We start from the raw sequence: 20996 nt of genomic DNA, 5'->3' as shown, positions 1-20996 counted from the left end.
ATTTCATTGTCACTTCCTTCAAACATTCTCCATGAACACTTTCAGGGATTCTTTCAGAAATTCTTTCACAAATTCCTCCAAGAAATTCCGCTGGGGATTTCTCAAAGTATTTTACACCTTCAGAATTCCTGCAGTGATTTCACCAGGAATTATTTTAGATTTTTCCAGAGATTCCCCCATGAATTTCTTCGGTTTTCTTCTGAAATTTTTCACGAGATTTTCTCAGGAATTTCTTGATAGTAATACTCCAGCGATTTCTCCAAGGGTTCACCAGATATTTTTTCAGAGATGCTTCCAGTGTCTCCTGGAAGAATTCTTCCATTTATTTTTCAGAATTCCTACTGTTATTACTACATAGTTTATCTAGGGATTCCTCTAGGGGTTTATCCAGGAATTGCTCTAAGGATATTCTTCAGGAAATCCTTTAAAAACTCCTAAAAGGGTTCTATCGAAGATTCCATCAGGTATTTCATTTAAAGAAATTCTTGATGGAACCATTAAGGATTCCTGGAGGAATTCTCGGATCAATACTTGGAGAAGTCCCGGGAGAATTACTTAAGAAAACTCTGGCGGTATTTTGGAAGATACCCTGAAGAAATCCCTCGAGTAAATTTTGGAGGAATTCCTGGAGACTTTGGTGGAGGAATCATCGAAGAAACTTTTGGCGAATTTGGTCGAGGAAAATAAGCCTATTTCATCAAATTTTGTGTTCTAATATAGTGCTATTGTACAGCTGGAATGCCCTATAAGCCTTATATACCCAAAAAGGGGAAAAAGCGGACTTGTAATCGCTTGGGTTATGTATGGACAAGAACGAAATAAATCGCTTCATAGTAAAAACTTTCCAAATTACATTTACCAAATATATTTCATCATTCAATCGTAACGTTCCCCCCTACTGTCTACGGTTGCGATTCACAGCAGTCCCACGGTTAGCGCCAGTCATTCGCTCCACTTCCATGACGGTCAGCACGGTCTTGTGGTCGGGAACGTCGGAAATATTGACGCACCCTAGCTGGTTGTCGTCCTCCCGTACGGAGACGATCTTCTTGAGCTGCCCGTGCGAACACCTATCGTAGTAGGCGTTTAGCTGGACACAATCGCCGTTGAATGGCACTATCGTCGAGTTGGGTTTAAAGCAGGTGTTCTGCACGCAGTCGGGCTGTTTGGCGTCCGGCTGCAGGGTGACCATGTAGCCGTCACTGCAGAAGGCCTGGGTGAACAGTTGGTAGCACTGCCGGGTCGGCGGGTGGTACACGAACGCTGGAAATGGAAGAGAAGAGAAAGAAGATTTAGGAGGCTTGAAACTGACCCTAGATGTATTGCCATTCAAGGCCTACTATGTACTATAATGCATTATTATAGTAAGCCTACTGTATCTCCCTTTCTTAGAAAACATTATTATGGAAAGAGTCATCAAAATTGTACGACCTAAATTTCCCATGACATACTGCGATCTTACGTTCGTGTTCAACGGGATCTTTCTTTGCTAGGTAGCTCGATATAGAAGCCAAAACTTGGTCTGCCTATGCTATTCAACGTGCAAACGTTCATATTTATCAAAATCGCGCTTGGCTCCTACACGTTGACGGTTGAACTGCTCAGGAACAGGCTTCTTCAGAAGATGGACGCTTCTGCGGGAAACATTTTACTGTATCGTGTATTAATTTGGACTCGCGCGATGAATTCGTAAGGAATGTCTGCGGATGTTTACGAAGCATATCTAGGCCATGCCTGATAGAATCAACGGAGTGAATCGTTTGGCTAGGGTTAGGTGCCTGAGACTTCAAGCTTGCTTTTGAAGGAGACTTTTTTGCTTCAGCACCTTTCAGTTCTAGCCAATTTTCTTGCAACAGGGTGGCCACTTAAAATCCAATTTGAATTTCTTGTTTTTTTCCCGGTTTACCCGTTATAATTTTCAAAATTTTTCCGGTTTTTAATTGTGCTGCCCAAATTAAATTTTGGTCAATTTTTTAGTTAGATGTACTAAATATATATATATATATATTTTTTTTCATACGATATGAACAAATTTGGAAGACCAAGTCTTTATGAACTATTTTTAATACTATAAAAAAACGGTTTACATTTAAAAAAAATGTTTGTTGAAATATCTAAAAGACCATCACCCATGGAATTCATAGGAAGTTCAGAGAAATTTTGGAATCTATCTATATAAATAAAAATGGAATGGTGTTTGTATGTCACGATATGACTTGATAACGGGTGATTGGACTTACATGATTCTTTCAATGTTGAATTCGTCCAGAGCTCCGACGTGTTTGCGCAAAGAAAAAGTTTAGGAAAGTCTTCGGATAGTGGGGGAAAACGGGAGAATACTAATCTGTCATTTGCTACACGGGACTTGCTTGACGTTTTTCTACAGCCTATTTGATGGCAAGACGAAGTATGCCGGGACCACTAGTAATATAAATAAATGTCTGCTCAGTGTATCTAAACTTCCACAAAAGGGTTAAGTTCAATAGCCAACCTATTACCTTCTATGAATGCCTTCAGAATTATGCGCTAGACATGGCTTGTGCCTGGTTCATGGAGAACTTGTTGATCTGATGAATCTCATGCAGCCCACAGACGCTCAGACGGTTTGACCAACATTGACTCCGCCCCCAAGTTAGTCAAACCGATTTATGTTGCTGCAACCGTTTGACCGACTGTCAAAGTGTGTTGCAGCAACACCATATTTCTTCGCATGTTTTGAATGCTCTCGGCAAGCCTAGTGAATATGTGATTGTTATTTTTTTTTTCGATTTATGTGGCTGTGGGGGTGAATATTTCTATGGCAATAATCGTTGTGAGAAAGAGCAGAACTTTCAGAATTTCAATACCGGAAGAAATGGATATTGAGGAGGAATTACAATTACAATTCGCACGAAGTATTCCGGCAGAACTCTAAATTTATGAGGGATCTCTTCTTCTTCTTTCTGGCGTTACGTCCCCACTGGGACAGAGCCTGCTTCTCAGCTTAGTGTTCTAATGAGCACTTCCACAGTTATTAACTGAGAGCTTACTATGCCAATGACCATTTTTGCATGTGTATATCGTGTGGCAGGTACGTAGATACTATATGCCCTGGGAAGTCGAGAAAATTTCCAACCCGAAGAGATCCTCGACCGGTGGGATTCGAACCCACGACCCTCAGCTTGGTCTTGCTGAATAGCTGCACGTTTACCGCTACGGCTATCTGGGCCCCTGAGAGATCTCTATCGGGGATTATTCTGAGCAGTCATCGATATGAGGGTAATTTCTTCAAAGTTTGTATCCGGAGTCTTTAGCGGTTTCCTCTAGTTATTCTACTTTGAAGTCTTTCCAGAACCATTGATTATACTAGGGATTCCACCAGAAAGTCTTCCTGGGATTCTACCAGGAATTTCATCAACAATTCCTCTAGAAATTTATCCACAGATTTACACAGAAATTCCTCCGAGGAAAATTCATCAGGCTGGCTTTCTTCCAGAGGTTTCATCAAAGATTCCTCTGCTAGTTATTCAGGGTTTCCTCTACTGATTCCTTCAAAGATCAAGAAAATCCGTAAGTGATTTCTTTAGTAATTTTTCAGAGATTACTTCAAGGCTGACAAATGAATTCAAGAATTCTTCCGGAGATTGCTATTACAATTTTTCAAAGATTCCTGTATTTCCTCTAAAAGTTTTATCATTATTCAGGAATCACATAACGAATCATTTCAGATACTTCTCAATAAATTTATAACCAGAAATTCCCATAAGTATTTCACCAGAACTTTTTCCAGGGCTTCTCCTAGGACTCCTACTTAAATTCAACCAAAAGGAATTTCTTCAGCGATTCTTTCTTGTAATTTTCTCTACAGAGTCCTCCAGAGATTTACCCAAAAACTTCCGAGGGATTTATTCATTCAATGCTTCTTTCAAGAATTCCTCCAAAATATCCTCCACAGATGTATTTAGGAATTCCTCCATCGAAACTTCAAGAAATTCTATTCAGATTATATAAGGATTTTTTATCCTGCGCTTTGACTAGGAATTCCTCTAGAAATTTTTATAGAGATTGCTCAAGAAATTATTACAGGAATTCCATCAATAATTCCACCAGGAATTTCTCCTATGCATCAAAAACCTTTCCCTAGGAATACCTCCAAAAATCCTTCAGTGATTAACCCAAATATTCTTCCAGAGATTCCTACGCGATTTTCGCTAGAAATTCTTCAAAAACTCCTACAGAAATACATGTAGAGATTCACTTCAGGAACCCTTACAGTTATTCCACCCAAAATTTCTCCAAGGATTCATTAAGGAATTGAGATTCCACCAGGAAGCTTTCGGGAATTCAGCAAGAAATACTGCAAAATAATTCAAAAAAATATCTCACACACGGGATTTCACCAGGAATTCCTTTAGAAATTCCACTTGCAATTTTTCGAGAGGTTCCCCCAGGTTATTTTCAGGGGATTCTTCTAGGGAATCTTCAATAAATTATTTTATGAATTCTTCCAGTGTTTCCTTAAAAGATTTTTCTTTGTATCCCTTAAGGGAACCTACGAGACATTCTACCTCGAATTTTTGAAGGAATTACTTCAAGAATCCACCGGATATTTCTCCGAGGATTCCTAAAGGAATTTATCCATCAATTCCTTCCAGTATATCATGGAGGATTTTTTCCAAGGAATCCACCAGGAATTGCCTTAGAGAATCCTGTAGAAACTCCTTCAGGGATTGCTTTAAAAGTTCTTACGGAGATATATAAAGGAATTTCCCCAGTGAATTTCTCCAGTGTTTTCTTTGGTGATTCCTCCAATGATTTCAGTATAAATAATTCCATGATTTTTTTCCAGAAATTTTCCAAAAAATCCTTCAAGGAATTCAACTTGAAGTTCAACCCTTCGTGGAATTACTGGTCAATTCTCTCGCGGTTTTCCAGAAAAAAATAGTTATTTGAACTTGTGTTTGTTTTTATTGATACCCTGGAGGAATTTCTGATAATCCTGAATAATTCGAAAAAGGAAAATCCTAGTCAAATCATTGAAGTATTTTCTGGTAGAACTTCTGGCGAAGCTGTATTAGATTTTACTGGTAAAGAATTTCTAGAGAAACTCTATTGATATTCTTAACCCTAGAAGAACTCATGGCGAAATTAAAAAAAAAACACCATTCCGGAAGAAATAGTTAGATAAAATACTGGTGAAATCTCTAAAGGAACCGAAGGACTTGTTCCAGAATGTTTTGGAAGAACTTTCAGAAGATTTTCTTGAATTTCCGGTGAAATCAACGGAAAAATATTGGTGAAGCTTCTAAAAGAATTTTTAGTGGAACTCCTATAAGAATTTCAGCTCATTCCTTGAAGATTTTCCTGATGGAAATCATGGAGAATTATCTGGGCGAATGTCAGATCCAATCCATGGATGAACCTCTGGTGGAATCCAAAATTCCTGGAGGGTTTTTAGTTGGAATGCCTAGAGGAAATCCTAGCGAAATTTTCGAAGCAATTCCTGTTGGATTCAATGAATGAAATCTCAAAGGAATCGCTGAAGGAATTCCTGTTTTGAATCCTAGGAGGAACTTCTCACAGAGTCACTTGAGGATATACTGATGGATTCCCTAATTACTTGTTAAATCTTTATAATAAATTTTTGGTAAAATCGCTGAATTAATTTCTGAAAACCCCCAAGAATCTTTGAAGATATTTTATGAGAAATTCCTTGAGAAATTTCCGATGGAATCTGTAGAGTTATTCCGGTGATAAAATCCTGAGACATTTCCGGAAAAATCTTAGGAGGAATTTCTGATAACCTTTGAGTATCGTTAGAGATATTTATTCCTTTAAGAATTTTTGGAGGCATCCCATCCGAGTGATTAGAGTCCGCGGCTACAAAGCAACGCCATGCTGAAGGTGTCTGGCTTCGATTCCCGGTCGGTCCAGGATCTTTTTTTTCGTTTTTGTCTCCAGCATCAAAATACCTCTATTTACTTAATTAAGTTTTTCTGAATCCATTGCCGTTTGCAGATATATCATAGCACGTCTAGTTTTTGAGATATTGGTTGTTGAAAATACAAAAATTGACTATTTCAGCCAACTTGCATGCAAGTTTGCCAGCTTGTAAGGCAATTTATTTGCTTAATTTGCCACAGAATTCAAACTTTATGTGTATAACAATACTTATCATCGAAGTTTATAAAACTTTTGATGCAGAAAAGTTATTTTTTTGATGGTCTAGAAAAGTATTGTAATTTGTCATATAAGAGAAACGAAGAATTTTGTATGGAAACTGCAAGCATGTTGAAAAAATCGGTTTAATCCAAACTAAATCGTGAAATTTCAACCAAAGTATATCTAAAACGAAAGTTTGAGTCCTCTTTTGCATGCTTGGTGGATAAGAGCACAAAAAAGTTTGATAGAATATACTTTAAATTTTAGGTAAACATCAATAAAACCAATGTTTCATACAACTTTGGCGACCTGTAGCTAAAAATTGTGACGTGCTGGAAAATTTCTGAGAACGGCTTCAAACGGCAACCCCAAATCTACTAGAGACACAAAATTTGATCCTTGAGACACGCAAAGATATCATTTTTGTTGCGCTGTGTAATCGTACCTGCCACACGATATACGAATGCGAAAATGGCAAATTTGGAAAGAAAGCTCTTAGTTAATAACTGTGGAAGTGCTCATAAGAACAGTAAGCTGAGAAGCCGGCTCTGTCCCAGTGGGGACGTTAATGCCAAGAAGAAGAAGAATTCTTGCAGGAGCTCCAGATGAAACCATAGGAGGAACTCCTGATGAAATCCGTTGAAGAATTCCCTATGGAATCACTATAGGAACTCCTGATGAAATCCCTGGAGGAATTCCTGATATAATTCCTGCTGGAGCTCCTGATAGAATGCCTAGAGAAATTCCTTATGATATCCCTAGAAGATCCTGATGTTAGTCATAGGTGACCTCCTGATATAAACTCTGGAGGAACTCCTAATAGAATCTCGGAAGAAATGCTAGCTGGAATCTCTGAAGGAACTCTTGAAGGAATTCCTGGATGAACTCGTGATGAAACCCTCAGAAGAACTCTAATGGTAGCCCTAAAGGTACTCCTAACAGAATCCCTATTGGAATTCCTGATAGAATCCCTGGAGGAACTCTTGATGGAATCCTTGGAGGAATCAGTGGCGAATCGTAACCTCATTTTCTACCTGTTCTATGATTCTAAAAATTACTATTTCGACAAATTTAGAATGTAAATCAAAAAGTAATCAAAGAGTAAATTATTGAAATCGTCCTTTCTAACAAATCTCTGCTCATTGCATGCAAATTTGTTGCTGAAATTCTAGAATTTATATTCGTGGGACAGGTAGGGACAGGTTAGGGAATCGTTACTGGGAGGAATATAAAGATATTGTAAGAGGAACTCCTGATAGAATCAGGAGTCCTGATGAAATCTCTAGATGAACTCCACATGAAGTATCTGGAGGAATTCATGATAAGTTTCCTGAATTAACTCCTGATAGAATCTATAGAGGAACTCCTGATAGAATCTCTTGAGGAATTCCGGGTGAAATCTCAGAAGAAACCCTGAAGGAATTTCTTGGAGGAAATCCTTAATATATTATTGGAGGAGCTCCTGATGGAGGAATTTCTGATGAAATTCGTAGATTAACTAGTGATGGAATCCGTAGAGGAACCCCTGATATAATATCTGGAAGAATTTCAGGTGGAATCTCTGAAGGAACTGCTGAGGAAATTGCTGTAGAAACTTCTAATGGAATTGCTAGATATATTCCTGATGGAATCCCTGGAGAAGTTCCAGTTGCAATCGCTGAAGGAACTCCTGATGAAATCCCCGAAGAAATTTCTGATGAAACTCCTGTAAGAATCTAGAAGAATTCTTTATGATATCCCTAGAAGGAGTCCTGATGGAACAAGGAATTCCTGATATAATCTCTGGAGGAAATCCTGATTGAATGTTTGGAGGCAATTCAGGTAGAATCTCTGAAAGAACTCTGGAGAAACTCCTGATGCAATCCCCAGAAGAACTCTGATGAAAGCCCTAAAGGTATTCCTGATAGTATCCCTCTAGGAACTCCTGATGGAATCCTTGGAGGAAATCCTGATGGAATTCTTGGAAGAACACCTATCTATAGATATTCTTGAAAAAACTCCTAATCATTGGAGGGACTTCTGATGGAATCCCTTTAGGAACTCCTGATAAAATCCCTTGTAGAAAACCTGAAAAGTTTCCAGATAGAACTCCTGATAGAATCCCTAGAGGAACTCCTCATAATATTTCTAGAAGAAACATTGATGTAATTTCTCGAGGAACATTTGATTTAATCTCTTGAAAAATTCCGGGCGAAATCTCAGAAAGGGCTCTTGATGAAATCCCTGAAGGAACTCCTGATGAAATCTCCAGAAGAACTCTGATGAAAGCCCTAAAGGTACTTCCGATAGAATCCAGATGCAGATACATAAATACAGATAATATAGATACAGGAGCCCCTAATGAAATCCCTGGGGGAATCCTTGGAAGAATTTGTAAAGATATTCTTGAAGGAACTCTGTATGGAATCATGTATCCCTGGAGAAACTTCTGATGAACTCCCTAGTTGAGTTCTAGGTGCAATCCCTGAAAGAATTCCTGATCGAATCTCTCGAGGAATTCCAGATGGAATCTCTGAAAGAATTCCTGGTGGAATCCCTAGCCGAACAGCTGATGATACCCCCAGAAGAATTCTTGATGGTATTCCTAGAGGAACTAGAATCATTAGAGCTTGTCCTGATAAAAACCCTGAAGGAACTGCTAAATGAAACCTTCGTAAAATTTATGATTGAATCTTCAGAAGTTCTCCTGATGGAATGCCTGGATGAAATTGTGTTTAATTCCCTAGAATTACTCCTGATTCTAGAGACTTTCCTTAGCCGAGTGGTCAGAGTCCGCGGCTACAAAGCAAAACCATGCTGAAGGTTTCTGGGTTAAATTTCCGGTCGGTCCAGAATCTTTTCGTAATTGAAATTTCCTGGACATAGAGTATCATCGTAACTGCCACAAGATATATGAATGCGCAAATGACAACTTTGGCAAAGGAATCTCTCAGTTAAAAATTGTAGAAACTCTAGAGTAGAACTCTAAGTTGAGAAGCAGGCTCTGTCCCAGTGAAGACGTAACGCCAGGAAGAAGAAGAACTAATCATTCTCAGAGGAATCACTGATGGAATCTTTGTAGGAACTCCTGATAGAATCCCATGAGGAATTTCAGTTAAACTTTCGGTAGGAATTTATAAAGGAATTCTAACAAAAATTTCTTGTTAAATTACTAGACAAAATCTTGATTGGATTTCTGGAGGAACACCTGGGAGAATCATGAAGGAGTTTTGGAAGAATTCCTAAAGATATTACAAGAGAATTACCTAGAGAAATTCCTGGTAAAATTCTTGATGGAATCCCTGTAGTACAAATCCATATACAATCCATGGATGTATTTTTTTGAATCACAGGTAAAACTGCTGATGGATTCTCTGAAGATATTTCTGGATAAATTGATTCAGGAATATTTAAAGAATCCTTGATGAATTTGCTAAAGAAAACGGTTAGAGATCGTTGGAAACGATATTTTACTATCTATATAAAAACAACTCAAGAGCGCGCATTTGATAGATCACTATGGCACCGACGCTGCGTAAATGCACGCATTTTGACTTTCCACCCATCTGTATCGGTAGTTCATGGGACGTCGAAGCTTCAATTTGACATGATGACGTCGATGTTCGTGCAACATCCCTACAGACGGTTCGATCGGTTCGTCAAACATTTGGCTCCGCCCACCGGTGGTTTGAGCAAAATCAAACTCGTTTGATTTTGGCCGACCGATTCGTCAACCGTCAAATCGGTTTCACAAACTGTCAAATTGGTTCGTCAAGCAGCATCACACACGGTCAAACATAGCACCAACATGAGCATCAACCTGGGGGGCGGAGTCAATGTTGGTCAAACCGTCTGAGCGTCTGTGGGCTGCATCATGTTGGATCCAAGAGAAGATCTTTTAACAGAAACAATAGTTCCAAACAAGCATGGGAAACACTCACTCAGTTTTTGCGTTTCCCTCACTCGCTTCCACGCACAGTCAGGAGCGAGAAAGCCGTCTCTGTAGCCAACCCGAACATTTCAATTTCCAGTGCCCTTTCTGCTTCTTCGACGAGCGCCAAGCGAAACAAAAAACGGCAACTGATTGAGTCGCTACCGATTCTGAAAGCCGAAGCCAACCGAATGCATACCGAATGATTGTTTACATTTTGATTTCGTTGGAGTGGCATTCGGGCTTGAATGCTGATGAGCGTTCACTGAATGGCAATCCACACCCCGGAATGACTCAGTGAGTGGGAATCCGCTCAGTCAGTTCAATGCATTCGGCGAATGGATGCTAAATGCGTTCACTCTTGCCTCACAGATATAAGTGTATTTGTATTCACTTCTTTTCGTGTTCCTTCCGATTCTCGCTTTTACACAATCGGTTTCGACGCTTTCATGTTACATTCCACCCAGTACGGTTCAGCTATCACTGAATCGGTAGCAGCAGATTTTTTGCTATTTTTTATCGGCGGCGTTCGGGTGAGTGAGTGAATTTTCCCATGCTTGGTTCCAAATACATGTTATTGTTCTCCTATCAAGCTGGCTAAAACTTTTGACAAAAATCCAAGATTGCATCTTCCAAGTAATCTTCAAAAGATTTGATCAACATATCAATAATCTTGCCAAAAACTTAACAAAAATCTTACCAAGAATACCTAAAGGACCTCGTTATTTATTTATTCATCAGAAAACTAGCCATGAAATTTGTTTTGGATTATTGGAAGAATTCGCTGTCAATCTGCAGAAATCTAGAAAAATCTCGTCAGAAGCCTCATAAGAACTTTGTCGTAGATCAAGGACTCGTCAAACTAGTAATCCAGACAATCCTTCATCAAGAATCAGTATCGTTAACAACCCCAGAAATCCGCCAAACGGAACTCTTAATGAATATGTCCAGGTTTTCAAAAGATCTCCCAAGAAATGCTTTTTTTTGCTTAGCTTCTTGTCGAAGGTGGATGCAGGTTGAATTCCTGAATGAATCGTTTGTGAACTTCTAAGTAGGAGGAATAAAGATAGATCTCTGAAGAAATCCTACGAGGATACCCTGGAAAATTCTTGGACTAATTGCGGTAGGAACTTCTGTAAAAATACCTTAAGGTACTTCTTGTGAGGCTTGTCCTGTTGGATTTCCTGTGAAATCGCTAGAGTTATTACTGTAGGAAATTATCCTGTAGGAAATTATCCTGTAGGAAATTATCCTGTAGGAAATTATCCTGTAGGAAATTATCCTATAGTAAACTTTGCTAGAGCTTCTGAATAAAATTCATGATTCCTCTACACTACTCTGTAGAGTGTCGATCAGATTTAGAGAATTACCTTCCTGTCGATTTCCAGGAAAAAAAAACAGATCATTAAATTTGATTAAGTTTATCAAAAACATAATTTGTATTTCTTTCCATCAATTTGTATTTGAGTTTTATTCAAAGTAGGTTAAAATAGTATCTTATCATTGAAAACTATCGAAAATAAGAATTCTTATGTTAACACTTTTATTATCTTTTGAAAGTTTCTTTCAGCGAGATACTGATCGAATTCAATGAAGATTTTACCGATTCACATGGAGATCCCTGACAATTTTTAGGAGTACTCAACGAATTCCTGATAAGATATTTGGTGAGATGCTTGACAGATTTCTAAAAGACTCATGACAGATCATCAATACTGCAGATTTGACTTGGTTTTTTTTGCATATTCATGCCGAAGTTTGCCGCTAGGGTTGGAAAAGGCGAGGAGAGCAGGCCTCGTGGTCCTAAAACTGCTACTTTTTTTAGTTATTCAAACCTTTTGTAATTGAGCGACACCACCCCCACGTATTTTCCGTCTTCAAGCTGCCCCCAAGCCTACTCTGTACTCTGTCTTCAACAGATACTTAGCAGATCTTGCAAAATCATTCATAGGTTACTTTAAGCGAATGTAGTGGAGATCTCAGTATCTTAGTTTTTAGTCCCTCCACGGATTTAAGCAGAATCTTAGTTGGAAGATATCTGGAGATACTTCTACAGATATTACTCCTTGATCTATAATCAGATCCTTGTGAAGAATTTCTGAGAAATTTCATCCTCAGCCAAATTCTAAATTAATTATTGATACTAAGTTAATTACATGTTTCAAAATTCAAAAGGAAAATAATTGCCATCGTTTAATAAATTTTCAAAGCCAGTTTTCTTGCTCAAAATCATTGCATTGTACTGTCAAACCTTTATGAGTCGATATCTAAAGGGGTGCTATGCAAAGCTGATTAAGGAGACCGTAACTGTGAGGATAGTAAACATGAAATTTTGTTTTTAGTATGAATCCATGAGTCGATATCGAGTCATGGAACATCGACTCAGGGATGTTTTACTGTATTTGCTATCTAGTCTATCTGTTTTAAATTTTCATGATTGCTGATGATTGAATGGATTCTTGAGCCTTTAAGTATTTATGAGAGTTTTTTTGCTTCATTCCTAATAATATTATTGACGAATTCCTTGGAAGATGCATTGATGGGTGTCTACCTTAGTCGAGTAGTGAGAGTTCGCGGCTGTAAAGCAAAGCTATGCTGAAGGTGTCTGGGTTTGATTTCCAGTTGGTCCACGATCTTTTCGTAATAGAAATTTCCTTGACTTCCCTGGGCGTAGAGTATCATCATACCTGCCACATGATATACGAATGCCAAAAATGGCAACTTCGGCAAAGAAAGCTCTCAGTTATAACTGTGACTGAGAAGCAGGCTCTGTCCCAGTAAGGACGTAATGTAAAGAAGAATAAGAAGAAGAAGAAGAAGAAGAAGAAGAAGGAAAAGAAGAAAATGCATTTTGGATTAATATCAAATTGTTGGTCAAATTAGTGAGATTCGTTGTCGAACATTCACATTTTGTGTTACAATATTTATGGTAGATTTGTCTCTTATTAGCAATTAGTGAGCAACTAAAGAATCATTTTTATTAAAAACCTATCCTTGAATTCAATGACTTTCCCCAGAAATTCATGACAAATTTTCTCTACGAACCAGCCAAGTCTTACGTACAATTTCAAAGGTATCCTAAGAGATAATCAAGCCTCCTATCAATTTTTGCTGCTTTACAGAATTTCAGTCTTCAATTATGTTCACATATTAAACAATTTTCTATAACATTTCAAAATTTCGAGTTTTTTATTTTTAACTAGTGGTCTCGGCAAACTTCGTCTTGCCATCAAGTAGGCTGTAAAAAATGCTATGGATCGTCCCATACAAAATGACAGTTCCGTTCACGCTTGTTTTTCCGACTTTCCCGGTGAATATCCTGGGATTTTTATACACACAAACACGTCGAAACACTTAACGAACAAAACGGAAAAATAATCATTCAAATCGGTTGACCCGTTCGGAAGCCATTTCGTGACATACAAACACCACTCCATTTTTATTTATATAGATTCATATAATGATGCATTAATTAAAAAAAAATGATTATCATTTTTCATTTATCAAAAAGTGTTCCGCGGATAGCATTCTTAGGCTTCGAGAGCCACATGCGGCGGGCCGCAGGATGAGCACTACTGCTCTAGTAGAAGAATTACTCAATAGGTCTCTAATAAAATTATAGCTATGTCTGGATGAACTCATGAAGGGATCTTTGCAGAAATCACAGAAGAAACATCAAGAGGCGTCCCTGTAAAAATATCTAGTAAAATTCTTGTAGGCACTCTTCCGGTATCCTAAGATGATATTCCTTAAAGGTTTTGAAGGGTGCTTCAAGAAAAATACTTGTAGAAATCTCCAGAATAGTACTTAGGAAAATCCAATGAGTGATTACTAAGGAAATCAGTGTGATTTATAGGTGGTTTCTTTTGAAAAAAGTGTCGTAGAACTCACTACTTATAAAAAAAATCCTGTAGAACATTATAGAATACTTCCTGGAAGAATTATTGGTGGAGTTACCAGGAAAATCAATCAATAAATTCCTTAATGGAATTGCTTGAGAAATTGCAGAAATTTCTTATGCAGCTCTTGAAGTAACTCCACCACTTGTCTCTGGAATGATTGCTGGAGAAAACAGTGGTAGAATTTCTGGAGTAATGTATGGAATAATTTCTAGAGTAATTCATGGCAGAGCCATTATGGGAAGTTTTGGGCAATCGATGTAATCAAAGGAAGCTCTAAAACAATCTCTTGTGTGCAGCATGCATTTACGTAGACCGCCGAATATAAAGGTTTGTCTTATTAATCATGCTCTCCGAGCATAGTCAACGCACATGGTAACTTTGACCAACAGATATTCAAATATCACATAAGTAGGCTGCGAACAACATCGCACCATAGAAACAGCCCTCTCCGTTTCAGACTTGGCAGTGTGTACACGAGCTAGCAATATTAATGCTTGTAGTTCATTATTGGCCCTAGTTGATCCCTTTTCCAAAGATGCAGAAATGAACATCTTGAACAATTATTAGTGGAATACATGGAAGCTTTTGGGAAAAATTTCAGGTTAAATCTGTAACAAAATTGTAGAGGAATGCGTAAAGGAATTTTTGGAGTTGACTAGACATTTCCATAAGATTAGAGATTTCTCACTTTGATACAGGTTGATCTCTAACAAATCTATCTGGTCAGAGTGAAGTTTCCAGTCAACGTGATGGCTTTCAGGCGATTTAGCAGACTTTTTCCAATCGAGAATAATTAACGCAGAATCTGGGTAATTTAGTACATAGCCATTTGACATAACTTTAAACTATAAGAGGGTCGTTTGACATAATGTCAAATCTTCTGTAAAGCAAGGGTGGAGATACAGCAGACTTTCTCAAATCGAGAATGGTCGACCGATAAATGTTTACTCTATAACCGAGAATTTGAGCCGAATGGACCAATTTGTTATCTGTGCAAAAAGGGGAATATGGATGTCATTAGTACATGAATGTTGAATGCAAGAAATAGAACAGTCATACGAAAAGCAATTGTTGGATTCCAAGGGATGTCAGAAATGATCATAATGTGTGAAATTAGTGGTTAGGCCGTTCATAAATCGACCCCTGATAAAACAAAAATATCTTACTACGCCCATAATTTCATCGATTGTACGACATTTCCCAGAAACCCATTCCCCAGAATGACGTTCCCCAGAACGCCATTCCCCAGAAAGGGACATTCCCCAGAATTCCATTCCCCATAATTCCATTCCCCAGAAAAGGACATTCCCCAGAAAACCATTCCCCAGAATGGGACATTCCCCAGAAAAAAATTATAGGAAATTTTTGGGCTGTTAAAATCCAGGTAAATGGTAAATAGTGAACCCTAATAACTAGAAAATTTAGGAAAAATCAAATTTTAGCTTTCATGGCTCAATTTTTTTTTAACGCAAAACTCACTGTTTGTTGCAGTCTTTTATTAACTAAATGAGAATCTTAAAATTAATAAATCAAGAAATTCCAGTTCATTACAGCGCCAACTATGGTCGGAAATGTTATTAGAACCGTTTGGACAATTTTCATGTATTTGGGTGAATTTCTCCTTACAAACTTCAAGCTCGAAAAAACCCCACCTTAGAGTTAATGGATGCTGCTCCGCATCCATCCTCTAATTGATTAAAGTAGTTTGCTGTAAAAAAGAATTATCAAAGACAAAGGAAATTTTCTAGTGTATTTATATTTCATTATTCTTCATAATTACGAACACAATAAACCTAGGAAGAACAGCCAATGTTCAAAAGAAGGGAGAATATGCTATGAAAGCAAAAATAAAAAAAAAAACAAATTTCATCAATTTGTTTCGCGAATATAAAGAATATTACAGTAATACAAGTCACCTAAAATACAATTAGAAAGAACAGCCAATTTTAAAAGAAGGCAGAATAACTATGAATACAAAACTAATAATTTTTCGAATAGCTTGGGTAAAGTTTGATCATAAAACATAGTACAGTGAAACCTCCATGAGTCGATATTGAAGGGACCATCGACTCATGGAAATATCGAGTCATGGAACAGTAATCCTTTGGAAAGCTGTTTCTAGGGACCATCATAGTAACCATGAAATTTTGTTCTTAGTATGGTTCCATGAGGCGATATCGAGTCATGGAATATCGACTCATGGAGGTATTACTGTATAACATACATATTTAAGAGCAGTTTATCTTAAACAGTTTTTCTACTTTTCCAAGAATGTCGGTTTCCCGAACGCCAGTTCACCAAATACTTCGTTTTCCCGAATAGCCCAATTCCCCGAAAAGTTTTTAGCTCTCATGATAGCCATAACTTTTTGTGCTTCAAGGTGATGTACGAACCGGTCATCTGATATGCACCCTTCTTTACCGGATTGGTGATTCTTCCGAGTTTAACCGATCTTGGCATTTTTGGCAATGGTCTTATAATCTCCTCTTTTTGATTACTTATAAATCTTGCTAGTTCAGAACCCAGTCCCTAGTCTATTCTTGTACCTGTTAACACTGCATCGCTTTTCGAGGCAACATATCATTCGGGGAAATGGCTTTCGGTGAAACGGGTCATTCTGAGACCTGGGCATTCGGGGAAAAGTAACACAATCATGTTAAACAGCATTTTCTCTTTAAGATTTTGGTCGGGTCTGGCCATGAATCACGTAGTCATCTATTTAATTTTTTCAAGATCACTTCAGTCTCGCTGATCATTTGGGCCATAATCTTTGGCCAAAACCTTCTCACCCCATATATGACCAAATAATTTGTGGGCGATTTCTTAGATGGTTTGCCTGAGACAAGCAAACACTTAAAAGGTTTTTTTGGACTCAACTTGTATTCGTTTGAGATCCATAATGATGATTTTAATGAAATAACATTTTGGGTGAATTGATGTCGATGTCCGGAATTCATAGCGTCTGGGAATTCAAATCACTTCGATAAGTTCATTTTTTTTAACGACAAAAGACTTAATAAAACCAAATTTATTTATTTCCGCTATTTAAAAATGCATTAAAACAATTCTGGGGAATGTCCTATTCTGGGGAATGGTTTTCTGGGGAATGTCCCATTCTGGGGAATGGATTTCTGAGGAATGTCTCATTCTGGGGAATGGGGTTCTGGGGAACGTCATTCTGGGGAATGGCGTTCTGGGGAATGTCATTCTGGGAAATGTCCTACAACCAATTTCATCATTTAGTAGGCTAGGGTTTGAAAATCTGTCTACTTCACAGGCAAAGCCTTCTACGATAATTAATTATCAGGCTAACAATGCTACAATTATAACGGCTTTTCAATAACGGCATAGATCACAATCACCCCACAGTTATGGATAGCACACAGATATGGATCAGAGTTGGATTAAAACGAGAATATCTCATCAAATATAGTTGCAATTACGCAGAACTCATTTTACCCACGTGAACCATAAATCTGTACAGCATCGCAATCAATTGTAATATACTTAAGAATGTTTTTTTTTCGTCTGTAGGAAATAAAATGTCAACCGTACTCCCAGAAGCGTTGATTCATACCTGTGGGGCATTTGGAACCCATACCACAGTTATGAATCAAAGATAAGACGATTCCGAAACAAATAGCTAATAGCTATACTGCCCATAAACGCATGTCAGTCCCATATTTGCTGGATTTCCTATTCACATGGGACAAGTATGCGTTTATGGGCAGTATAATAGCAAATAGCTAGCTAACAGATAAATAGCTGTTATAGTGTTTTGATCCATAATATGCGAGTCTATTTGATCCATAATAAGGAGCCTCCTCTTCCACTGATCCTCATCTGTGGGGTGGACATTGTTTGCTATTTCTATCGAAATCGACACTTTTCGATAAATAACCGGGTATTTTGAGGTGTATTCTCAAAAACAACTATATTCTGCAGTGCTAGGGAGGTAATTTTGTTTTGTGCAGCTTCACCATGTTTTGTAATCATATTTTATTCTGAAAAATGACCCTTAGTTAATCCATAACTGTGGGGTGACTGTACTTGCCAATATGCATCCAGTCATAAAAAAGCTGAAACGCTCAAAAACGTTATAGGTATAGAATCAAAACTACACATTTGAGGTCAAAAATTTGAACGTTACTAAAGACACAGACAAACAACAACAACCCCATAACCGAGATCATAAAACGATCGTCAAAAAACGACACCAATCAAGCTCTCGACTCGCTTCAATTCGAAGCTTTACGCGGCGATCATCGTTTTGTTTATGAGCGAAACCGGGCGTGAGCAAACGACAGACACGATTCATGATAATCGATCCGCTCGACGGAAAAGAAAAATCCCCGTTTGTGTACCGAAATTTGATAAAGACCCTGCTTCTTGCACAATCATATTCGTACTACAAATAATACTCACTTGGTTTGCAGTCGCACACCCAATCGCTTTCCTGATCGCCCGGATAGAGAATTTCGTTCTTCTGGCATCGGTTCGGGATGTAGACGGGAGTTCGATTCTACAAGCGACAATAAACTCGATCATTAGAGACCGGCGATCGACGAATCGAAAGATCACTCACCTTAGCGTTCTGCTTGGAGTCGATTATGGACTGATCCTCCGGATAGGCAAACAGTTCGCTGGTACCATTGTTCTGGGTGTTGTTCTTATAGACCGGTGGTTGGACTCCTGGAAACAGATTCATTTGTAGAAAGAATATGTGGAGCGGTTCGCAGAAAACCGGTTTCAATGATAATTTCCTCAAGCGCACGACAAGATCTTGCGTCCACCAATATAATGTATGCTGAACTGTCAGAAACTTCCACAAACTCACCGGTAGTTCGACTCGGATACTGTTGAGTGCCTTGTTGCAATTGAGGAGCTCCATAGGTTATCACGGCCAGGACGATTGTGCCCACTCCAACGAATATCCAACGCACCATCCTCGAACAAATATTATTGCTAAAACCGTAAGAGATCTACCAGCGATCCAATGACGACGACACCGAACCTAGAGGCTTAGCGTGGTGCGACTGACTGTCTCCACGATCAATTGGAAATTCCCAGAGATTGAGAACTGGTGTGCTTCACACTGCCAGTGCCGATCAGAGTGTCAAGAACTGGTAATGGTTCACGCGAACTTTTTCATTGAGGCAAACACAAAACTTGATTAGAGAGAACGCTACTGTCGGTGTTGGTGTTATTCTTTCCGCTGCTGGTATGTTCTTATTACGCAAATACAACAAACGACGTCACATTGGACGCAGGCTTTAGAAGGACTTCGTCAGTCCGCTAGTAGCTAGATCCGAGACCCGACTGAACTGGCCAGAGAGAAGCGCACGCTGCGAACCGGTCCGGCGAGCTCTCTGCTTATCAATGAATCGATACTGTGAGCACATATGAACATATACACACTTCCGTTTGATGATCGTGGTTTCTCTCCGATTCGTTTCTGCGATCTCGCTCTTTCTGTTTCAAGTGATCGCTCTAGACAGCATGGAAGGCGCAATTTTAATTTAGGTACTGCACCACCGCGGCTGTCGATCGATGGAAAATCGAACCTAGGCTCCGGGTATTCCTTGTTTCGCTGAAGCTGGAGATGACTCAACCAGCTTTTAACCAGGCTCGAAGGAGATCCTTTGGAAGTGATAAAGCTCATCACAGCTGTGATCTGGAATAACCGGTTTTGTGAGAAACAAGTGCCCTTCCGTTCTATAAGCAATGTGCATCCTTGCCGGGTCAGTAACGCAATTACTATAATAAACGTTAGCAGTGCGGATCAACAAGTAGGTTATTTGGCAGAAATGCAATTCAATATTTTTGTTCTTCAGACACAAAAAACCTCATTAATCTAATAGTGGTTTTAACAAGTCATGTTGTTAAAATGCTTTTAGATCACTAGGCTGAGAATCATGCTCTGTACAAGTGAGAATGTAATATTAAGAGAAAAACGTGTTTGGAGAGATCCGGAATGAATTTTAAGTCACTATCAGTTGACACTAACGTTGTTTGCAATGCATAATGTCATCAAAAAGAATCGTCTGAATGGATTTTGTTCATTTTAATTTTCAGTCACTTCATACCGATTGTCACTCTTTAGGTCTAAGGCCAAGCGTTAGTCACGATTCGATGTATCACATGATAGGATTACGTTTATTTCATGATTGGGCGATGCTTTCGGGGCCTCTGGAACCTTATACAAACCATGTCTCTAATGTAGTCTGGCGTTAAAAACTTATCCTCAATAAAATTCCGGACGTGAAGAGGATCAACGAACTATATGAGTTCATTGAGACTGTGCAATGTCCACATCAGGATCACGTAGCTGGTCACGACCATCAACTTATTTTACTCTTACTTTTGATGGCGCTACGTCCTTCAAGACATGACCTGCGCCACAATGTTACGCCAACAAACTCGGTCCATGACTGCTAGCCTTCAGTTTCTCGATCGCCCCACACTTCCAAGATCCTGCTCCACTTGGTCAAACTAACTAGCTCGTTGCGCTCCTCTTCGTCTTGTACCGGCCGGATTCGAGGTGAACACAGTTTTTGCGAGATTGTTGTCCGGCATTCTCACAACGTGTCCGGCCCTCGTACCCTTTCAGCTTTGGCGACATTCTGGATACTGGATTCATCGTAGAGTTGCGCAAGCTCGTTGATCATTCGAGCATTGTTCACGGCTCATGCCCGTAGAGGACTAAGGGTCTTATCAGTGTCTTGTACATTGCACACAGAGGTGAAGTTTACTAGACCGCAAGGTCTTGTGGAGTCCGTAGTAAGCACTTCACTGCCCGTAACGCGGGTAGATCACCTTTTCGAGGTGCGTTACGGGGTAAGATCTACCATATTGTACTCTTGTTGTATCTGCTCTTGTGAATACTTATAAGTTAGGGTCGGAAGAGTATAAGAGAGTAACAAGGCACTAAGACCCACCTATTTGTCCTAGATAATGAGGAGGTCGAAGTGAAAAAATGGCTCAATCAGCATCTGAGGTTGGTTTCAACTCATGAGACAATTTCTTTCCGAGTTCAAGAGTTT

General features: G+C 38.8%; 1 protein-coding gene across 1 annotated transcript; it reads right to left on the bottom strand.

Annotated features, from left to right (window-relative positions):
* Window positions 1-841: 841 nt before the first annotated feature.
* On the bottom strand, window positions 842-19320 carry LOC5565630. The gene is made up of 4 exons (XM_001649936.2): window positions 18791-19320; window positions 18539-18645; window positions 18379-18475; window positions 842-1263 (listed from the first exon to the last, which is right to left on the bottom strand). The coding sequence occupies exons 1-4, from the start codon at window positions 18897-18899 to the stop codon at window positions 896-898; spliced, it is 681 nt and encodes a 226-aa protein (XP_001649986.2). The 5' UTR covers window positions 18900-19320; the 3' UTR covers window positions 842-895.
* Between the last annotated feature and the right edge of the window lie 1676 nt (window positions 19321-20996).

The sequence above is a fragment of the Aedes aegypti genome, chromosome 1, assembly GCF_002204515.2.
Source record: "Aedes aegypti strain LVP_AGWG chromosome 1, AaegL5.0 Primary Assembly, whole genome shotgun sequence".
NCBI classification, from domain to species: domain Eukaryota; kingdom Metazoa; phylum Arthropoda; class Insecta; order Diptera; family Culicidae; genus Aedes; species Aedes aegypti.
The sequence above is the reverse complement of the archived record's forward strand: the minus strand, read 5'-3'. Positions and strand labels throughout refer to the sequence as shown.

What these genes read in the sequence shown, in the direction of transcription:
- LOC5565630 (XM_001649936.2), bottom strand. Translation starts at nt 18,899, where the DNA reads ATGGTGCGTTGGATATTCGTTGGAGTGGGCACAATCGTCCTGGCCGTG. An exon ending in GTATCCGAGTCGAACTACCG is followed by an intron (nt 18,646 to 18,790) that starts GTGAGTTTGTGG and finishes ATCTGTTTCCAG; the next exon opens with GAGTCCAACCACCGGTCTAT. An exon ending in GGTGTGCGACTGCAAACCAA is followed by an intron (nt 1,264 to 18,378) that starts GTGAGTATTATT and finishes TTCCATTTCCAG; the next exon opens with CGTTCGTGTACCACCCGCCG.